This window comes from Perognathus longimembris, chromosome 20, assembly GCF_023159225.1.
Source record: "Perognathus longimembris pacificus isolate PPM17 chromosome 20, ASM2315922v1, whole genome shotgun sequence".
NCBI lineage: Eukaryota > Metazoa > Chordata > Mammalia > Rodentia > Heteromyidae > Perognathus > Perognathus longimembris.
This window is the reverse complement of record NC_063180.1, coordinates 30,669,736-30,685,739: the sequence shown is the minus strand read 5'-3', so window position 1 is coordinate 30,685,739 and position 16,004 is coordinate 30,669,736. Positions and strand designations below refer to the sequence as shown.

The 16,004-nt window shown below is 52.1% G+C and overlaps 2 protein-coding genes across 3 annotated transcripts; both read right to left on the bottom strand.

Moving 5' to 3' along the window:
• Window positions 1-2,589: 2,589 nt before the first annotated feature.
• Window positions 2,590-11,063, bottom strand: Wdr73 (WD repeat domain 73). The gene is made up of 8 exons (XM_048369324.1): window positions 11,006-11,063; window positions 10,547-10,614; window positions 10,230-10,318; window positions 7,655-7,743; window positions 7,122-7,186; window positions 4,748-4,912; window positions 4,026-4,391; window positions 2,590-3,312 (listed from the first exon to the last, which is right to left on the bottom strand). Exons 1-8 carry the CDS (start codon window positions 11,044-11,046, stop codon window positions 3,077-3,079), a joined length of 1,119 nt encoding a protein of 372 aa, XP_048225281.1. The 5' UTR covers window positions 11,047-11,063; the 3' UTR covers window positions 2,590-3,076.
• An 815-nt stretch (window positions 11,064-11,878) lies between these two features.
• Window positions 11,879-14,998, bottom strand: Nmb (neuromedin B). Of its 2 annotated transcripts, none has more exons than XM_048369325.1 (3): window positions 14,830-14,998; window positions 14,190-14,362; window positions 11,879-12,151 (listed from the first exon to the last, which is right to left on the bottom strand). In XM_048369325.1, the coding sequence occupies exons 1-3, from the start codon at window positions 14,984-14,986 to the stop codon at window positions 12,053-12,055; spliced, it is 429 nt and encodes a 142-aa protein (XP_048225282.1). In that variant the 5' UTR covers window positions 14,987-14,998; the 3' UTR covers window positions 11,879-12,052. The 2 variants fall into 2 exon arrangements, with proteins under 2 accessions (XP_048225282.1, XP_048225283.1); XM_048369326.1 differs by having other exon boundaries at window positions 11,879-12,146.
• Between the last annotated feature and the right edge of the window lie 1,006 nt (window positions 14,999-16,004).

Here is a 16,004-nt window from a genome sequence, read left to right as displayed (position 1 = left end):
CGTAATGGTTTCTGTCTCATCCAGGGTGAACCAGCTTGCATGCTGAGTTATTTCTTGTTTTTTCTATTTTCTAAATGCAGCACTACAATCCTATCCAGTAGCTTTTGTACCCTAAGAACATTGTTTTTAAGAAAATGTCAGTTTTGAGGACATTAAAATCCCTAGAGAAACTGGGGCTTAAGCCAGGAGTTGGTCCTGGAGATTCACACTGGGTCTGGTCGTTGGGATCCTGAGCCTTAGTGCAGAGAAGACAGGTGAGCGGCAGCAGGTAAAGATGTGTCCTGAGGGGACACCTGCCTCGCACCTTCTCTTACACATGGGACTGTGTAGTATAGGCCTTTTCTCTCGGGATGGGTGCTGAATACTGCTTAGTGGAGCCCCATTCTTTTCCTGAGCTTGTTTGCTTATTCTTTGAGAACAGGGTCTTGCTATGAATAGCCCAGTCTGGCCTTGAACTTGTAATCATCTTGCCTCGGCTTCCACAGGGCTGGAATTGCAGATGTGAGCCACTATGACCCACTAGCTCTTGAATATGCCTTTTAAACGTATGTTAAAAACCTGAACTACACTGTGTGCCAATGGCTCATGCCTGTAATCCTAGCTGCTCAAGAGGCTGCAATCTGAGGATCAAGGTTCACAACCTACCTAGGCAGGAAAGCCTGTAAGACTCTTCATTAACCACAAAAAGCCAGAAATGAAGCTGTGGCTTAAGTAAGGTAGAGTGCCAGCCTTGAGCAGAAAAAGTTCAGGGACAGCACCCAGGCCTAGAGATGCCATCTCTCATAGAATGTTCTTTTAGGCTGCATTTACAGTTTGCAATAAATTATAACAACTTTATCATATATGGCACTAAGATGTCTACATGCTATCTCATTTAATCCTGCCTCCAACCCTTTGAGGTAGGTAGGTAAGAAGGCTTGCCAATGTGTTCAGCATCTCAGCTATTCTTCTCCTGAGGCCACTGAACTCCACTGTATTATTAAAGCCACAGAAATACCAAATAGGCGGAACATTAAATAAAAACTATACAGTAGTCTTCGCCTCATCCTCAGCAGGACCATCACCTTTCCTGGCCCTTTATTCCTGGTGGAGGTTGAGTCCAGAAAAGAGATTAAAGTGAAAGTTTATCATGCAGACATCATTAGGTGTGTGCCTGCATTTTTTTAATTAAAAAAATTTTTTTTGCCAGTCCTGGGGCTTGAACTCAGGGCCTGAGCACTGTCCCTGGCTTCTTTTTGCTCAAGGCTGGCACTCTACCCCTTGAGCCACAGCGCCCCTTCTGGCTTTTTCTATATATGTGGTGCTGAGGAATCGAACCCAGGGCTTCATGTATACGAGGCGAGCACTTTACCACTAGGTCATATTCCCAGCCCTTAATTTTATTTTTTTAAATTATCTTTAAGTAGTTAATACAAAGTAGTTTCAATTCAACATATCAGTTTATGAGTCTAGTGCATATGCCTGTGTTTTATTAGTTACAGGTCACAAACGTATATATAATTGCAGATTTGGGCCTCTTATTCTAGTATTTTTTGTGTAGATGCCGGTACTGAGGCTTGAACTCCAGGCTCCTCATCCTGCGGGAGGCCAGGTATGGCACCGTTTCCCCCCCGATTCTGACCACTGAGTGACAGCAGAACCGAGTGTGGATGGCTTGGGCAGAACAAGGGGCTGGGAGAGGAGAGGACTCGGCTTCCCCATTTTCAGTCTCTTTTGTGCCAGATATTAAATATGTCCCCACAACTCTCCAGAAACCTATTAACATCAAATATAGTACAGTCTATACATAATTATACCCAATTAAGTTTGCAAAATGTGATGAATAAGGCCTTGTAAAAAAACTTTCCTTTAACATGAAACATTTGCCTTTTACCTAGAAGCAAAACTCGTGAAAACCAAACTACCAAAAACTACAAATCACATTAATGGGGACTCTTAAGTAAAATAAAACTAACAAGCAGGGAGTAGGGGTGTGCCCCCACCAACACTCAACTGCTTTTCATAAGTATTAAATATCATATTTTCTACCTAGAAAACACTTCTAATTCATTTTCAGATTAGCACATAAATATATATTTTGCACACTATTCCCATGACCCTTGTTTTATTTTTTTTATTCAGAGATCCTTAGTTTTTACTTACTGGTCCTTAAAAAAGAATTCCCTTTCCAGGACCATGTTAACCCTTGTTTGTTTTGTTTGCCCTCTATGGCAACTTCCTGCAGTTGCTATTCCACTCAGATCTCGCTGTTCAGTTCCCTCGGTAATTTACCTCTTCCTGGCCTAGGCCACGACTGATAGGGCTGACTGATGTTTTTCAGCAAAGCAGCTTTTAAATTCGCACATCAATTCTACTTTCTAAATTACTTGCTTCTGCTTTTCCTTGGTGACTACCTTGGTGGGTGCTTGCAATCATATCTCTGGGGAAAAACCCAAAGCTCTGTTTCATAGCATCTGCCACTTTCTGAGAGATAAATGCTCCTGTGCAAGCCATCAGTGTTCTAGCCACCCAGCATACCTGAAGCACAGTGGGAAGAGATTTGTATCAGGACCCATCGTGAGAGGGAGGCTTTTTTTTTGGGGGGGGGGGGGGTTAATGGCCCTCATACACTTTTTTTTTCCTCTCAAGCTCAACAATGCATATACATTCACAACTCTCTGAGTCTTGCTATGGCACTCAAGAAACCAGGGGCAAATGCTGCCATTTTACCCTTGGGAAGGCAGAGGTTGGAGGCAGGGTTACTATCTCTAACAGTAGCTAGCTGAGGATTCGCTGTGCCATGAGCCCTGCCAACTTTGAACCCTGAGAGGTAGTTATTACTATTCTTACTTTTAATAAAATTGGTCAGCCAGCCATGGCGGTGCACACCTGTGGTCCCAGCAACTCACAGTTTGAGGTTAGCCTGGGATACTTGGAGAGACCTTGATTTAAAAAAAATTAAGAAGAAAGAAAAATGGGGGGCCAAGAGAGCCTGGGTCCCCGGGGACCAGGGCCACCATGGCAGCCAGGCCCTGCAGTCATGTGGGTCCTGTACATCAAGCCCCTCCCCACAAGGTGCAGCAGGCAGACTGTTGGGTCAGCAGGAGGGGCGCGGGTCCACCCAGTCCCACACGTGCAGTGAGGCATCGCTGGCCGCTGACAGCACAGTCCTGGGCTTGCTGGGGTGCCAGGTGTGGGTAGTGACCAGTGGGGCAGTGTCCACCTCATTTCCTTCTAGGCAGATGTGGCCTCTGTGTGTAAAGACAGGCTCTGCTTGGCTCCCCGCCGGGTCCCAGCATGTGATGTCATAGACCTGAACTGTCCCATCGAAGCCTGAGGATGAGCAGAGAAAAGGCTGCCACAAGGCTCTGGGGCACTTTCTAACTGCTATGGGACGGAGATGGGCTACAGACCAAGGCTTGATCAGGACAAGATTCTCAGTATGTCTACCTGTGCCTCCCCATGCCCTGAGCTGTTGCTGTGAGCTCCACGGTCCACCCGTTCCCTGCCAGGCCAGGCCAGGCCCGTCCTGGCATGCACTGCCCTGAGGCCTACCCTGATCCCTCGCAGGTGTGTCAGGAAGGCCTCAGCCTCCCCAGGAACAGAGTCTAAGGCATCAGGCCACTCCACGCGGCCTGCCCTGACTCTTTGCTGCTCTGTGGATCCCCCATGCTTCCTTTCCTACCGTCAATGGGGGAACCTGTCAGCCTTAGGCTGTGCAGTGGCTTCAGGCACCCAGCCTAGGAGCTGGACCTTCATCAGCTGCTACTCCTCAGAACACAGGCAGTAGAGCACCCCCCCAAGACTCAGTCACCTCTTTCTGGGGCCAATTCATGGTGGTTCCCTCATGTTTCTACCTGACTCTGCCAGGCTTGTGCCAGTGTGTGCAAGTTTAGTGTCCAGGAACTGAGGACCTTGGAGACAAACTAGAGCCATCTGTGGGCAGCTGTAAGGAAAGCCAGGTTTTCTGTGGGTGCAGGTGCCTTCATGCCCCCTATGCCCCCTGAAGAGAGATCAAAGCACAGACATACCCCACCCAGCCGTACCTGAGATGGCCAGGCAGTTGTGCAGGCCTGGGGCCCAGGTCACTCGCAGCAGCTCGGGGTCTGGGCTGGGAGTGGACACGGGGCACTGGACAGCATTCACAGGGCTGCAGAGCTGCCGGGGGTCAAGGAGGCGGAGCTGTCCATCAGAGCTGAGGCTGGCAATGCTGGGCCCAGGGCCCTGGCCTGTGGCCCTGACTTCTGCGCACCACTTCTGGTCCTCAGATATAGGGCTGGGTCTGGGGGTCTCCACTGGTGCCCACTTCTGGCGGGTGTCCACCAGCCCCAGACGTCCAGAAGAGCAGCAGAAAGCAAAGGTGTCAGCGTCCAGGCCCTGAAGGCTGCTCAGCTCCTCACTGTCTTCAACCCCTGGAAGGCCAAGGCAAAGAGGAGAAGCTTCAGGATGCCAACGAGACCCCAGGCCTCCAGCTTACACCCATGATTAGACATGCCCATCTGGGTAGAGGCCCTGGGGCCCTTCCAGCCCCAGGGCCAGGGTTTGCTTCCCAGTGTCATCATAGAAACCACAAGTAAATTCCAAATGCCAGGGCTGGGTGGAGAGCCAGTATTGGCAGAGGAGCCAGTGAGGGTGTTGAACTCCGCAGACTTGTGCTGTTAACCTGAGCAGTACCCTTGCAGTACCTGAGTAGTACCTACACAGTACCTGAACAGTGCCCTCAAATGAGCAGTACTCTCATAGTACCTGGGCCGCACCCTCCCAGTACCTGAACAGTACATGGTCTTCTGGGATTCCAGGTCTACAATCTTCAGGCCGCTGAGCCGCACCCCATGGAGAACACTGGGTGCCACTGAGGGGAGGATAGCCAACCTGGGCCAGAGACTCCCCTCTTCCTCATCCACAGCAAGGGTGCTGACAGCTGAAATGACATCTGGGGAAAGGGAAGAGGATGAAAGCTGGGAGGTTTGTGAGGGCCTCGGGTGCACAGAAGCCAAGGAAGGAAGAGGCTGACAGCTGGCAGAGGATGCTGAGGGGCAGACACTCTGCTCATATCGACATTTCAGAAACTGTCCAGATCACTGTTATTTCTTGATAATTTGTTTTAAGAGCTGTTTGTGTATATGGAGACAGGTCAGAACTCAACAAGCAGGTCTGGCATTTTCTTGGTGAATAACAGGAAAAGAATGAACAACACCATAGATGCCACTTTCACCTTTAGTGAAAAATAACAGGAACCGACTCGGGAGTGATTATTGTGCCTTCAAATATGTGTTCTGTGACCTCTGCCGATTTGCTGGAGTCTAGCGGGCGGAGGACGCACCACGAGGCCACAGGCCATGGATCATGGACCACAGTGTAGGTTGGGTAATGAGAGCAGCCTCCTCTTTTGCATACCAGAAACAAACCCGTGCTTGGCCTCCAGTTTTGGTCTGACTTTGCCTCAGCCTGCTTAGCACCAATGAGTTAAAGGGAAATTCAAATTTTCCATTTCTTTGAGTTTCAAACAGATTAGATCTGTGCTGACATACCCACAAAATCAGGTTTCTCAGACACCAGAGCTATGGTTCAACTCCTGGTTGGAAAATTAACCAAGAAAACACTGTCTTTTTAGGCTCCTAATAAAAGCTGGCAGGTCTTCTCTCAGCTCTGCAGTATTTTGCATTAAAATCTGGAGGAAGATGGTGAATGATGCTATCTGACTTTCTACATGTCTGTGTCAGAGGAAGCTCTTCCTACTCTACCTCCTAGACCCCCGACTTAAGCCCCAGGCTGCAGCTACAGACCCTGACACCTGAGACCAAATGATTGCAAGACTTCTTTCTCTTTCACATCTACCCCTTACTGCCCTATCCTGCCTATTTTTGGGAAAAGATAAAGGTAACTCTAACATACTGGCATAGGATAGAGTTACAGATCAATAGAAGGGACCTGGGTCTAGGACTAAACCCTTATAATTATGGTCAGTTGATCTTCCACAAAGATGCCAAGGCAAACCAAGGGAGAAAGGATGGACTTCTTGGAAAATGCTGACTGGACAACCATATGGATCCTCATACCATACATGAAAATTAACTCATTTGAATAAGCCCTGTTAGAATTGTAACAAAATCTGTGGGAACTAGAAGTGTGGCTCAAGTGGTAGAGCACCAGCCAAGTAAACAAAGAAAAAACAAAATGAGCAACGACAGGCGATTCTTGCCTGTAATACCAGGTATGTGGGAGGTAGAGGTCAAATTGTAGCCGGTAGTGGCCCCTGGCAAAAACACAAGACCCTATCTGAAAAATAAAAAGCTCTGGGGGTGTAGCTCAAGTAGTAGAGAGCCTATCTAGCAAGCATGAGGTCCGGAGTTGAAATCCCAATATAGAAAAAAAAAAAAATACTCTGATAAGATTGTTAAAAAGCCAGAGCCAGTGGCTCACGCCTGTCATCCTAGTTACTCAGGAGGCTGAGATCTGAGGATCTTGGTTCAAAGCCAGCTGGGGCAGGAAAGTCCTAGAGACTCATCTCCAGTTACCCACCAGAAAACCAGAAGTGGCTCTGTGGCTCAAGCCCACGCCCAGAGTTCAAGCCCCACAACCACCAAAAAAAAAAAAAAAAAAAAGAAAGTAAAAAAAGATGGTTAAAAACACCTGCCATGGACTGGACTGGGGATGTGGCTTAGTGGTAGAGTGCTAGCCTTGAGCAAAAAGCCAGGGACAGTGCTCAGGCCCTGAGTTCAAGCTCCAGGACTGGCAAAAACAAACCAAAAGAAAACCTGCCACAACTACAAGGGATATCAACAACCAGAAATGAGGGCACAGGACAGCAAGGAAACACACGAGTCCACAGAGACCTTGACAAGGGTGTAAGGCACAGAACTGCCTTTAGGTACAAAGCTTGGGTGAGGCCCATGGGAAACTGCAAGGTGGGCAGCAGGGCAGCCACTGCCCTGCCCTGACCAGTGGACAGGCCTGCATTTTTGGGGGTGTTTAGCCCTCAGCCAGGTTGGAAAGCTCCATCTAACATGTGGCACTTGCTTGTGTGAAGGCAGACACAGCCTTATCCCCACTTCTGACTCCAAGTACTTCTCTGAACAGGAGCACAAGTATGAGCCACATCCTTCCACGATCCTCTACCCCACCACATAGAATTCACTCACCGCTGTCCTCTGCAGTCTGCCATACCTTCACGTGACCCCCTGGACAGCCACTAGTCACCAGCAACCTATTCCAGACAGAGAGGAAGTGTTAAGTCTGCTCTCTCCCACCTAGCTGGGGCCTGGAAGGAAATCCCACTACAGAACCATCCAGCCATCAGTGCACAGTGCATGCTTGCCCTGGCGGGGTTCAGGCCCACGGGTCATCAAAAGCCATGGGACCGAGCCCACACTAGCACAGGTCCTGATGGTTACCCAGAAGATGACACCAGTGGGGGGGTCAGAACCTGTAATCCAGACCCAGAGGCACAGCTACCTCTACTTCCCATGTACCATCAGCTCTCAGGGACGTGAAGAGAGGCCTTCTCTCCAGTTTTTAGTTCCTGAAGCAACTTCAGTGACTCCAAAACAGCCTGAGGCCTTTGTATAGTAAATATGTCCATGTGCTGAGGGGCAGGAACACTGAGAGGCAGGTGCCCTGCCTTGCCACCCACTCCACCTGGGACGGAAGGTGTGGGGAGCAGAACTGGCCTTACCTGGTGTCTGGCACATGCTTTAGCGCTAAAATAGACCTGTCGGAAAATCCTCCATGGCGTACTGTGAAATCCCTTTCTGGGAATAGGCCCTAGGATGGGAAGGGAAGCAGCAGCAATCAGACAGAGCATGCTATTCAAGGAACATTCCAGGAGCTCCAGGGAAGAGAAAGACTTTGGCCTGGCAGAGGTCATGGCGCTCACCTGGCATCTGACCTTGCATACCCACGTGCCAGCCTCCCTCCTTCCCTGCCCAAATCAAAGCCTTTGGCAGTCCTCCTATGGCACAACCCCCCCCCCCCCCGCCCCCGAGCCTCCTAGAAGAGACACACAGCTTCAGCGTCATCCGGAAAAGCCAGGGTCATTGGCCAACTAACACTTCACATCTCTTCTCCCCATGGGAAGCCAGGCAGGGACAGCTGGTACCACCTACCATGTGTCTGCTGCCGGGCACTGTGCCTAGACCCTACCACATGTGATTCTCGCTACCTCTGTGAGGCAGGTGTGGCCATTATCCACATGACAAAGTGCAGCTGCTGAAGCTCTGCTTCTAAGGCCACACAGGAATGAAGCTGTGAGCCAGAGCCCAAGTCTGCAGGGCCAATGCTGATGTCCATGTAAAGATCAGGAATAGGGAAAGGTGGTGGCCACAGAGAAAAGGAGAAAAGCCCATGGTAAGCAGAAAGCAAATGGGGTTTCTTGAAGGCTCATCCGGGAAGCACCTGACTTAGGCTGGAGTGACGGGGCTAGTGGAGGTCACTGCCCCAAAGGTGACTGAGGGGAGGCTGCCCCATAGCTTCCATGGTCTCTAGGTGTAAGTGTAAGCTTGGCATTTTGGGGGCCTTGTCTCTTGAAATTCTAGTTAGGAGGTGGGGGGGCTCAGGAATTTCATCAGTTCTCCAACAGATCAGGTGCAGGTGGTCCTCAGGCTACTGTGAGAAATACCCACCATGCTTGCGTGGGGTGGGACTTCTCCAGAGCTTCACAATGTCCCAGGGGCTGTTTATTTCTTTCCCTGGTTGGTTGTGGTACTTGAACTAAGGGCCTGGGTGCTGTCCCTGATCTCTTCTGCTCAAGGCTAGTGTTCTACCTTTTTGATCCACAGCTCCACTTCTGATTTTCTAGGGGTTACCTGGAGATAAAAGTATCACAGACTTGCTGGCCCAGGCTGTACTCCAAACTGTGACCTCAGATCTCAGCCTCCTGAATAGCGAGGATTATAGGCGTAAGCCACCAGTGCCTGACTCGCAGGGTTTTTTCTATGTCCCTGCCAGTGTCTTCTGAAGACCTTCAACTTGACTCTATACCTCCTTCACACTCTAAGATAACTTTGTGTCTGAATTCATAAAAGACTCACAGGGCTGGAGGTGGAGCTCAGGTGAGCACTGGCCTAGCATGAGCAAGGCTCTAGATTCCTTTCCTAACAGTGTCAGTAACAATGACTCTGAAACAAATTCTTAGGTTTCTGCTCCCACCTGGCTATGAACCTGTGTGCTCATAGCCCTGCTGTCTTCTGAAGATTGAATGCCATCTCTTGGAAGCACCGGCTTGCCCCGCTGTTCCCTCATCCCTGAATTCCAGCTTCTCTCTCTGTTCCCTCACCCCTGCCTTTCCCTTGTCTCCCTCTATATTCCCTCACCCTGATATTTCATCTTCTCCGTCTTTGGGGATACTGCTTCACAGCCAGTACCTGTGCTCAAGCCTCTTGAAACCTTCCCTTAAATCTGTGTTTCCAGCCAGGTATTGCTCAGGTTTCTCCTTCCCTACATGTTCACTTCCTTTTCCCCTCTGTCTTTGGCCCTGACCACCATTAGCAAAATGTGGTGACCTCAGTGGCATATATTACCAGGAGTTTCCCAATTACTAGTCTAATGAATAAACTCCTCAGTCCTCCTCCAAATGACTCTACTGCAGGCCAGGTGCTAGTAGCTCACACCTAATCCTAGCTACTCAAGAGGCCGAGATCTAAAGTTTGAGGTTCAAAGCCAGTCCAGGCAAGTCCATGAGACTCTTGCCTCTAATTAACCACCAGAAAACCACAAGTGGTGCTGTGTAGAGTGCTAGCCTTGAGCAAAAGAGGTCAGGGACAGCGCCCACACCTCAAGTTCAAGCCCCACAACCAAAAAAAAACAGAAAAGAAACATCCACTGCAACCTAACTTAGCCCTACCTCTTCTTGACACATACATTCTCTTCTGTTGTTTTCTTTTCCTGAACTCCTGCTACTTGTTTTTAGTGTTCCTCCAGGGGTCACCTTCCTGTGGCCATCTCTTAAATATGCCCCTAAGGTTCTGCTCTTAGCTGTTTTTTTCTGAATCTTTAGACAGTGTACATTCATTCTAGGTGACCTTAAACACCCTTTGCTCCCTAGTGCCCCCACATCTATCTTGAAAACCACGTGCCACCCAACAGTTTACCTCTGTGCAGATGTGCCTCTGTCTGTTAAACTATTTGCACAGGCCCGGTGCTTGTCTGTCCATCTAGTAACCAGGCAGTACCTGGGAGGTAACAGGAGGGCCTCAAATGCTTCGTAAATATAAAATCTGGCCCATACTCTCAGCGTTGCTATTTCAAGTCACCTGGTTTTCCTTTACAGAAAGTCTGAGTGGCAGGAGCAGATGAAGAATCTCATTTTTTTTCGGGCTCTCATAGCCAGCAACCAAGACTCCTGGGGAAGGAGAAAAAAATAGCGGTGACAAATGTTAGAAAGGTGGGCCTTGTGCAGATCTATAGACTACAAACACCCATAGGTGTGCAGCCTTGTATCACACAAAGTAAATGTGATGAGCTACCCAACTGCCAGTGACCCTGAGAAGGGGCTCCTTTGAGTTGCACCCCTTTATTGAAGTCTTAGGAATAAGCTCCCATCTCCTGAATGCCAGGCAAGGCATATTACCTTTATCACCAAGCCATTCAAGGACTCGAGTGGCTCCTGAGAGCTCAAAGGCGTGGAAATCCTGGTACCTGCAGGATACACGACAATCACCCGGTTGCTGGGGCCAGCGCAGCTGATAACTGAACACATGGCCAAGCTCCGCGGCTGGGGCCAGGGGCCTGGAGTCTGGCCGATAGTGTACGACGGGTCTGGCTTCTCATTTTACTAGGGGTGTCCGGGATCTGGCCCCGGCGCTCATCCGTGCAGCTCTCCCGGGCCCACCGAGTGCACTGCGCGGAGTTGGTGAGGGACTGAAGACTGGCTGTGCCGGGGACTTCCTTCCCGAGGGCAAGGCCCAGGCTCCAACCCCGCCCACCCGCCTCCCATGAGCCCCGTACCTCTGGTCCCCCCAGGAGCCCGGCACCTCCGGCCCTCCAGCCCACCCGGGCCGGGCTCCGGGCCCCAATCCCAACCACTCACAAGCGCAAGGATTCCACGAGCCAGTCCTCCGCAGACTCCATGGCAACCGCCGCTTCCGGTCCCTCACTTCCGGGGAGGGAAGGGCGTGCTCTCTAGGCTCGTGGCGCGTGGGCGTGGCCTCGGGAGTGGCTGTGGGCGTGGCCTCCTTCCGGAGCAGAGCCTGGTGGTCTGAGCTCGCACTGGTGCTCGCCCGCTGAGGTCCTTGGAAACTAAACCAAAACCAGGTGTCTGCTTATGAGTAAAGCCCCGAGGTCCTATTTTACGGTGGGGCATCTGCAGTCCAAGAAGTCAGAAGCAACAGAGCGAGCTGATAAGCAGTGATAAAGCTGCACATTCCTTCCCCCCTACCTCCACCAACCCGGGGGACCAAGATGAGAAGGGGACCAAGATGAGAAGGCGCCCAGGACGGGGGGGGGGGGGGTCCTCCTCCTCAAAAGCCCAGGGAGGGAATGACGCGAGTGTCAGCTCCCCAGTGCGCTGTATCTGTGTGCGGTGTGTGCGGTGTGCTCTGCGTGTGCTGGATATACGTGTGGTGGGTGTACAATGTGCTGTGTGTGTGTGCTGTGCGCTCTGTGTGCTGGGTGTAGTGGGTGTGGCGCAGTGTGCTCTTCACAGCTCCCTGTCACAGCATGGGAAACAGAGGCACTTGCTTGAGCCAGCTGGTGGCAGAAAAGAAGCGGAACATAGTGGCCAGGAGTCCAGCAAGCAGAGTTCCTACTTGCTGAGGGGTGGTGTAAGTCTGTCCCTGTCAGTGGCTGTCCGGTGCCCTAGCAGGGGGTGTTCCACCCAATCTCACTAAACACCCAAGCCTTCTAGCCCCTTTCCCTCCCCTTCCCTAGGCACGGCTGGAAGGACAGGACCAGGCAATCTATGTAAAGAGCAGGGTTTTATTCACAACTTCATTAGGAAGCAAGAAACAAGAACATAAATTTGTGTCTGCATCTTGCAGCATTTCCAGTGATACACCCAGAAATCCTGGTACCAGAGCAACAGATCTGAGCTCAGGACTTCTATCCTGATGTGGCCACTGCTGTACTAGGGTTCCATTCAGTGACTTCCAGGACTGGGTGCCGTCGAAGCCATGTTGTTGGCCTGCGCCATCCTGGCATCACACTTCTGCAGCATGTGCACGGTTAGCCTTCTGTACTGGAGGAAAATTCAGAGAATGACTGGGCAGTGACAAAAGAGAGGAGCAAGCTGCCACCCCAAGTGCTGGTGTCTGCTCCTCCGACATGGGCAGAGGCAGACTCTCTGCTGGGGTGGGTCCAGCACCTTTGTCCTGGAAAAGCCTAGGAGCCGACAGTTGCTTTTTCAGAGTACATCCTCCATTTCACAGGGTAGCAGTGACAATCAAAGGCTATTTCAGATGTCAGACCTAAGTAGGATGCCAGGCACTAGGAGGGTGTCAGCATCACTCCCCATTCAGCTGTGCCCCAGCTCTCCCCCACAGGCAGGTATTGCTTCCTAGAGATTCTTCAGGTGCTCTGAATGTCTCAGCCTTCAACATGAATGGACGTGGAGATGACACTGCCTCCCTTTAGACCCAGGCAACCTAAACTCTTGGTCCTTGCATCTGAGGTCCTTCAGGGAATAGGGTTTCTGTGCATTAGGAAGCCAGGGATGCTGGCTGAGGATGGAGCTAGACCTCTAGGGAATGCCCCTCCCTTCTTTCAACATGAGCATGATGCAAGCTAGGCATGGAAGAGAGGAAGAAAGGGAATCAGCCACACCTACTGCGAGGAGTACACACTGGTTCACTGAGGGCTTTCTATGTGACCAATACCCTGAGCACATGACATAAATGGTCTTATTGAGCTGTGGTGGACATAGGAGGAGCCAAGTCCAAGATAGGTTGGGCAAAACTGTAAAACCCTGCCTGAAAAACAGATCAAAATCACAAAGACTGGGGACTTGGCTCAAGTGATAGTCTCAAGTCCCTAAATTCAATCCTGGGTATCATCTCAACAAAAATAAATAAAGTGCTCCATTTAATAGCAAATGGGTCTGTTAGTGTTTCCATTTTGTAATTGGGGAGATGAAGCTGTTTCCAGAGCCCATCTTCTACCACACTGCACTGTGTGCAGATCATACCATCTCCTCCCTGTGTGCAGCCAGGATCATGCCAGCAACAGGGAATAGAGAAGCTGCCAACCCACCAAGCCAGACCCCTAAGGCTGCCTTAGCTCCAGGTTGAGGGCCTTAAACTACATGGATCAGTGGTTCCCACCCCCTTGTCCCCCCCTCTCCCAGTCTGGTCTCTGAAGGAATTTTGGGTTTTGCTTTTGGGGCATTGTACTAGAGTTGAACTCAGGGCCTCCTGCATGCTAGGCAACTGCTCCCTACCACTAGACCACAATTCTAGCCATTTTATGTTGGTTATTATTGAGGTAGAGTCTCTGTTTATGCCTGGGCTGTGATCCTCCTGATTGCGCTGGAATAAGTGGTGTGCACTCCCCTTTTCCCCCAGCCTGCGATGGTCTTGCGTTGCAATTTCCTGATCTCCCCTCCCCTGTAGCTGGGATTACTTTATTCACTGCACTGGCTTGGATTTTTTTTTTTTTAAATAAAGACAGAGTCTCACCATGTTGTTCAGTCTGGCCTCAAATCCCTTTGTTCAAGCCATCTTATAGTCCCAGGCTCCCAAGAAGCTGAGACTGCAGGGGCATTCCCCCATGACTGGCTTGGAGGTAATTTTGGTTATCACAACTTAGAGAGGACAGGAAAAGTGTCACTGGCACCTGGTGGTTAGATGCTAAACCTCCCACAATGCACAGAACAGCCCCACAATAGAGTCAGCCAGTGTCAAGAGAGCGGGAGGTCAGTAAGCCCCGGGGGGGGGCTGGGGGGTTCTGCTGACTGTCTTCTCTTGCCCTTTCTGTGCCTCACAGTTGGTGGGGCAGAGCTGAGGACTCTGTGAGAATGGTCCTGCTTCAAGGGGCTGGCGCATCTTAGTCTGTGGCTTTAGACTGGGGAGGGGGTGAAGGGAAGGGGTCTGCAGGAAGGTCAGTGCCCTTTCTTTGGTGTTGCCCTGGAATGCAGGGTTGCCTGGGATGGATACCCATTATGCCCTGGCTGGGCAATCATACACTACACCCAACATGGGTAGTAATTCCTCCACGGTGGGTGCCGGCCGTGCAGCCCCAGGTTAGACCCCTGGTGGCATTGGGGTGGGGGGCTGGCTTACCTGGCTGTGGGGTGCAGGGCGGTCGAGGCTCATGCCTAGGGCTTTCTTTAGCAGGAGGATTCGGTGTAGATCATGACTCAGCGGCAGTCTCTGGTCCCCCAGGGAGGTATGGGGTGCTGACCCTATGGGGGACAGGCTGGACAGCTCCAGACTCTTCTTGCCCATGAAGTGACCTAGAAGTAGGGAGGCCCTCAGAGGGAAGATTCCCTCCCCACTGGGAAAGTTGCCCACCTCTCCCCCTTTGGGTTCCCATGGAAGGACAGGGAGCCTTCCGCGTCCAGGAGCATTTCCTGAACAGGTGGGGACACGGCGGGGAGGAGGGGGATGGATGGGAGGGGTGTCCAGGGAGGGTTTGGAAAGGGCAGGGTGGAGGTGGAGGAGGAGGTACCTGGAAAGGGGGTGTAGAGAGAGAAGGCACGGCAGAGCTAGATTCGCCGCCTCGCTTAAGGGAGGGGCACCCAGCGGCGGTCAGCCCTGCCTGGCACTAGCTGAGTGCGCCTAGCAGTCACTGCCCGTCGGGGTCTCTAGCCGTCCATCTTTAGATGAGATGCAACCCAGGGCCCCAGGGGCCGGCTCGTCGGGGAGGAGCCTGGCGTCCGAGCAGAGTGAGGAGCGCTGCCTGGGGTCCGTCAAGACTTACCGGTGGCCCAAAGGTTGCCCCGCGGGTGTACCCGGATTTTGTTGGCTCGGCTGCGGGGCTCGGGCAGATCCCAGCCGAGCGGGGCGACGCTGGCAGCCAGCAGCGTGAGGAGCAGGAGGCGGGATAGCAGCCGCGCGCCCCTGGTGCGCCGGGCCATGTCGGAGCCACGCCGCTGAGCTGCCGGTTCGCGCCGCCTGCCTTCCCCGCTTTTAAACCCAAGCCGGGGCGGGGCCTGGTGATGGGTGGAGCCCTGGAGGGGGTGGAGCCTGCTTGTAAGCATGGCCAGCACGCCCCGTCCCCCGCCGGCTGGGGCCCCTCCACCCCCGCAACCTGCACACCTGCCCAGCACCTGGCAAGGCACCAGCGGTACCCCGACCCTACCGCCTTGACGGGGTCCCTACCAGGCTCCAGAGCGCCATAAACGTCCCCTCCCTACGGGAGCCACTCTGCCCTCCCTGGGTCAGCAAACGCCAGGAAGTGTGCTGCGCTGGCCCAGCACGGGAGGGCGAGGTGGGACCCTTCTCGCCTCCGGGTTAGCGGGGACCAAAGGTGTACTACAAGCGAACCCCGAGTTCAGGGCGTCTCCTCAAAGCATGCTCCTCAAAGGGCTGCACTGACTCTTCTCGAAAGAACTTTCAGATGAGCACAGGGGCTTATGACCCATTTATCTTGGCTTAAACGGGCTCCTGACCCATTTACCTTTGCTTAAACGTGGACTGCACCCCCACACTGGAGAAGGAGAGGGAGCGGAGAAGGGAGGTGAAGGAAGGAGGGAGAGGAATGCCCAGCCCTCTCCCCAGACGTGCTTTCTCACGGCCATCTGCAATGGGGAGCTATTGGTGGAAGTAGAGCAGGCAGACTTTAGACCCCACTGGAACGCTGGGCAAGGAAAGGACCCTACCCCAGCCCAGTACCCCGGTAAGGACACCCGCTGTTAGCAGTCCTGGCATGGACTTAGCTGGGCATGCCTGCCATCCTGTGATCTCCATCCTAGAAACGAATCAGGGTGCCATGCTGTTTGCAGGAGCACAGGTGGGGCAGCCCACTTCTGGCCCTGGTTTCCTCTTCTTGCTTCTCGTCCTCCTCAGTGGCATTTACACCACTTTGCTCTCCTGTCACAGCTCAGCCATCGTGTACAGATATAGCTCTTATCACCTTCCATAATAATCACTTCT

What these genes read in the sequence shown, in the direction of transcription:
- Wdr73 (XM_048369324.1), bottom strand. Translation starts at nt 11,046, where the DNA reads ATGGAGTCTGCGGAGGACTGGCTCGTGGAATCCTTGCGCTT. An exon ending in GAAGACCATGTACTGTTCAG is followed by an intron (nt 4,392 to 4,747) that starts GTACTGGGAGGG and finishes TTGGCCTTCCAG; the next exon opens with GGGTTGAAGACAGTGAGGAG. An exon ending in CAACTGCCTGGCCATCTCAG is followed by an intron (nt 3,313 to 4,025) that starts GTACGGCTGGGT and finishes GCTCATCCTCAG; the next exon opens with GCTTCGATGGGACAGTTCAG.
- Nmb (XM_048369325.1), bottom strand. Translation starts at nt 14,986, where the DNA reads ATGGCCCGGCGCACCAGGGGCGCGCGGCTGCTATCCCGCCTCCTGCTC. An exon ending in GGGCAACCTTTGGGCCACCG is followed by an intron (nt 14,363 to 14,829) that starts GTAAGTCTTGAC and finishes CCCTACTTCTAG; the next exon opens with GTCACTTCATGGGCAAGAAG. An exon ending in GCCCTGCACCCCACAGCCAG is followed by an intron (nt 12,152 to 14,189) that starts GTAAGCCAGCCC and finishes ATTTTCCTCCAG; the next exon opens with TACAGAAGGCTAACCGTGCA.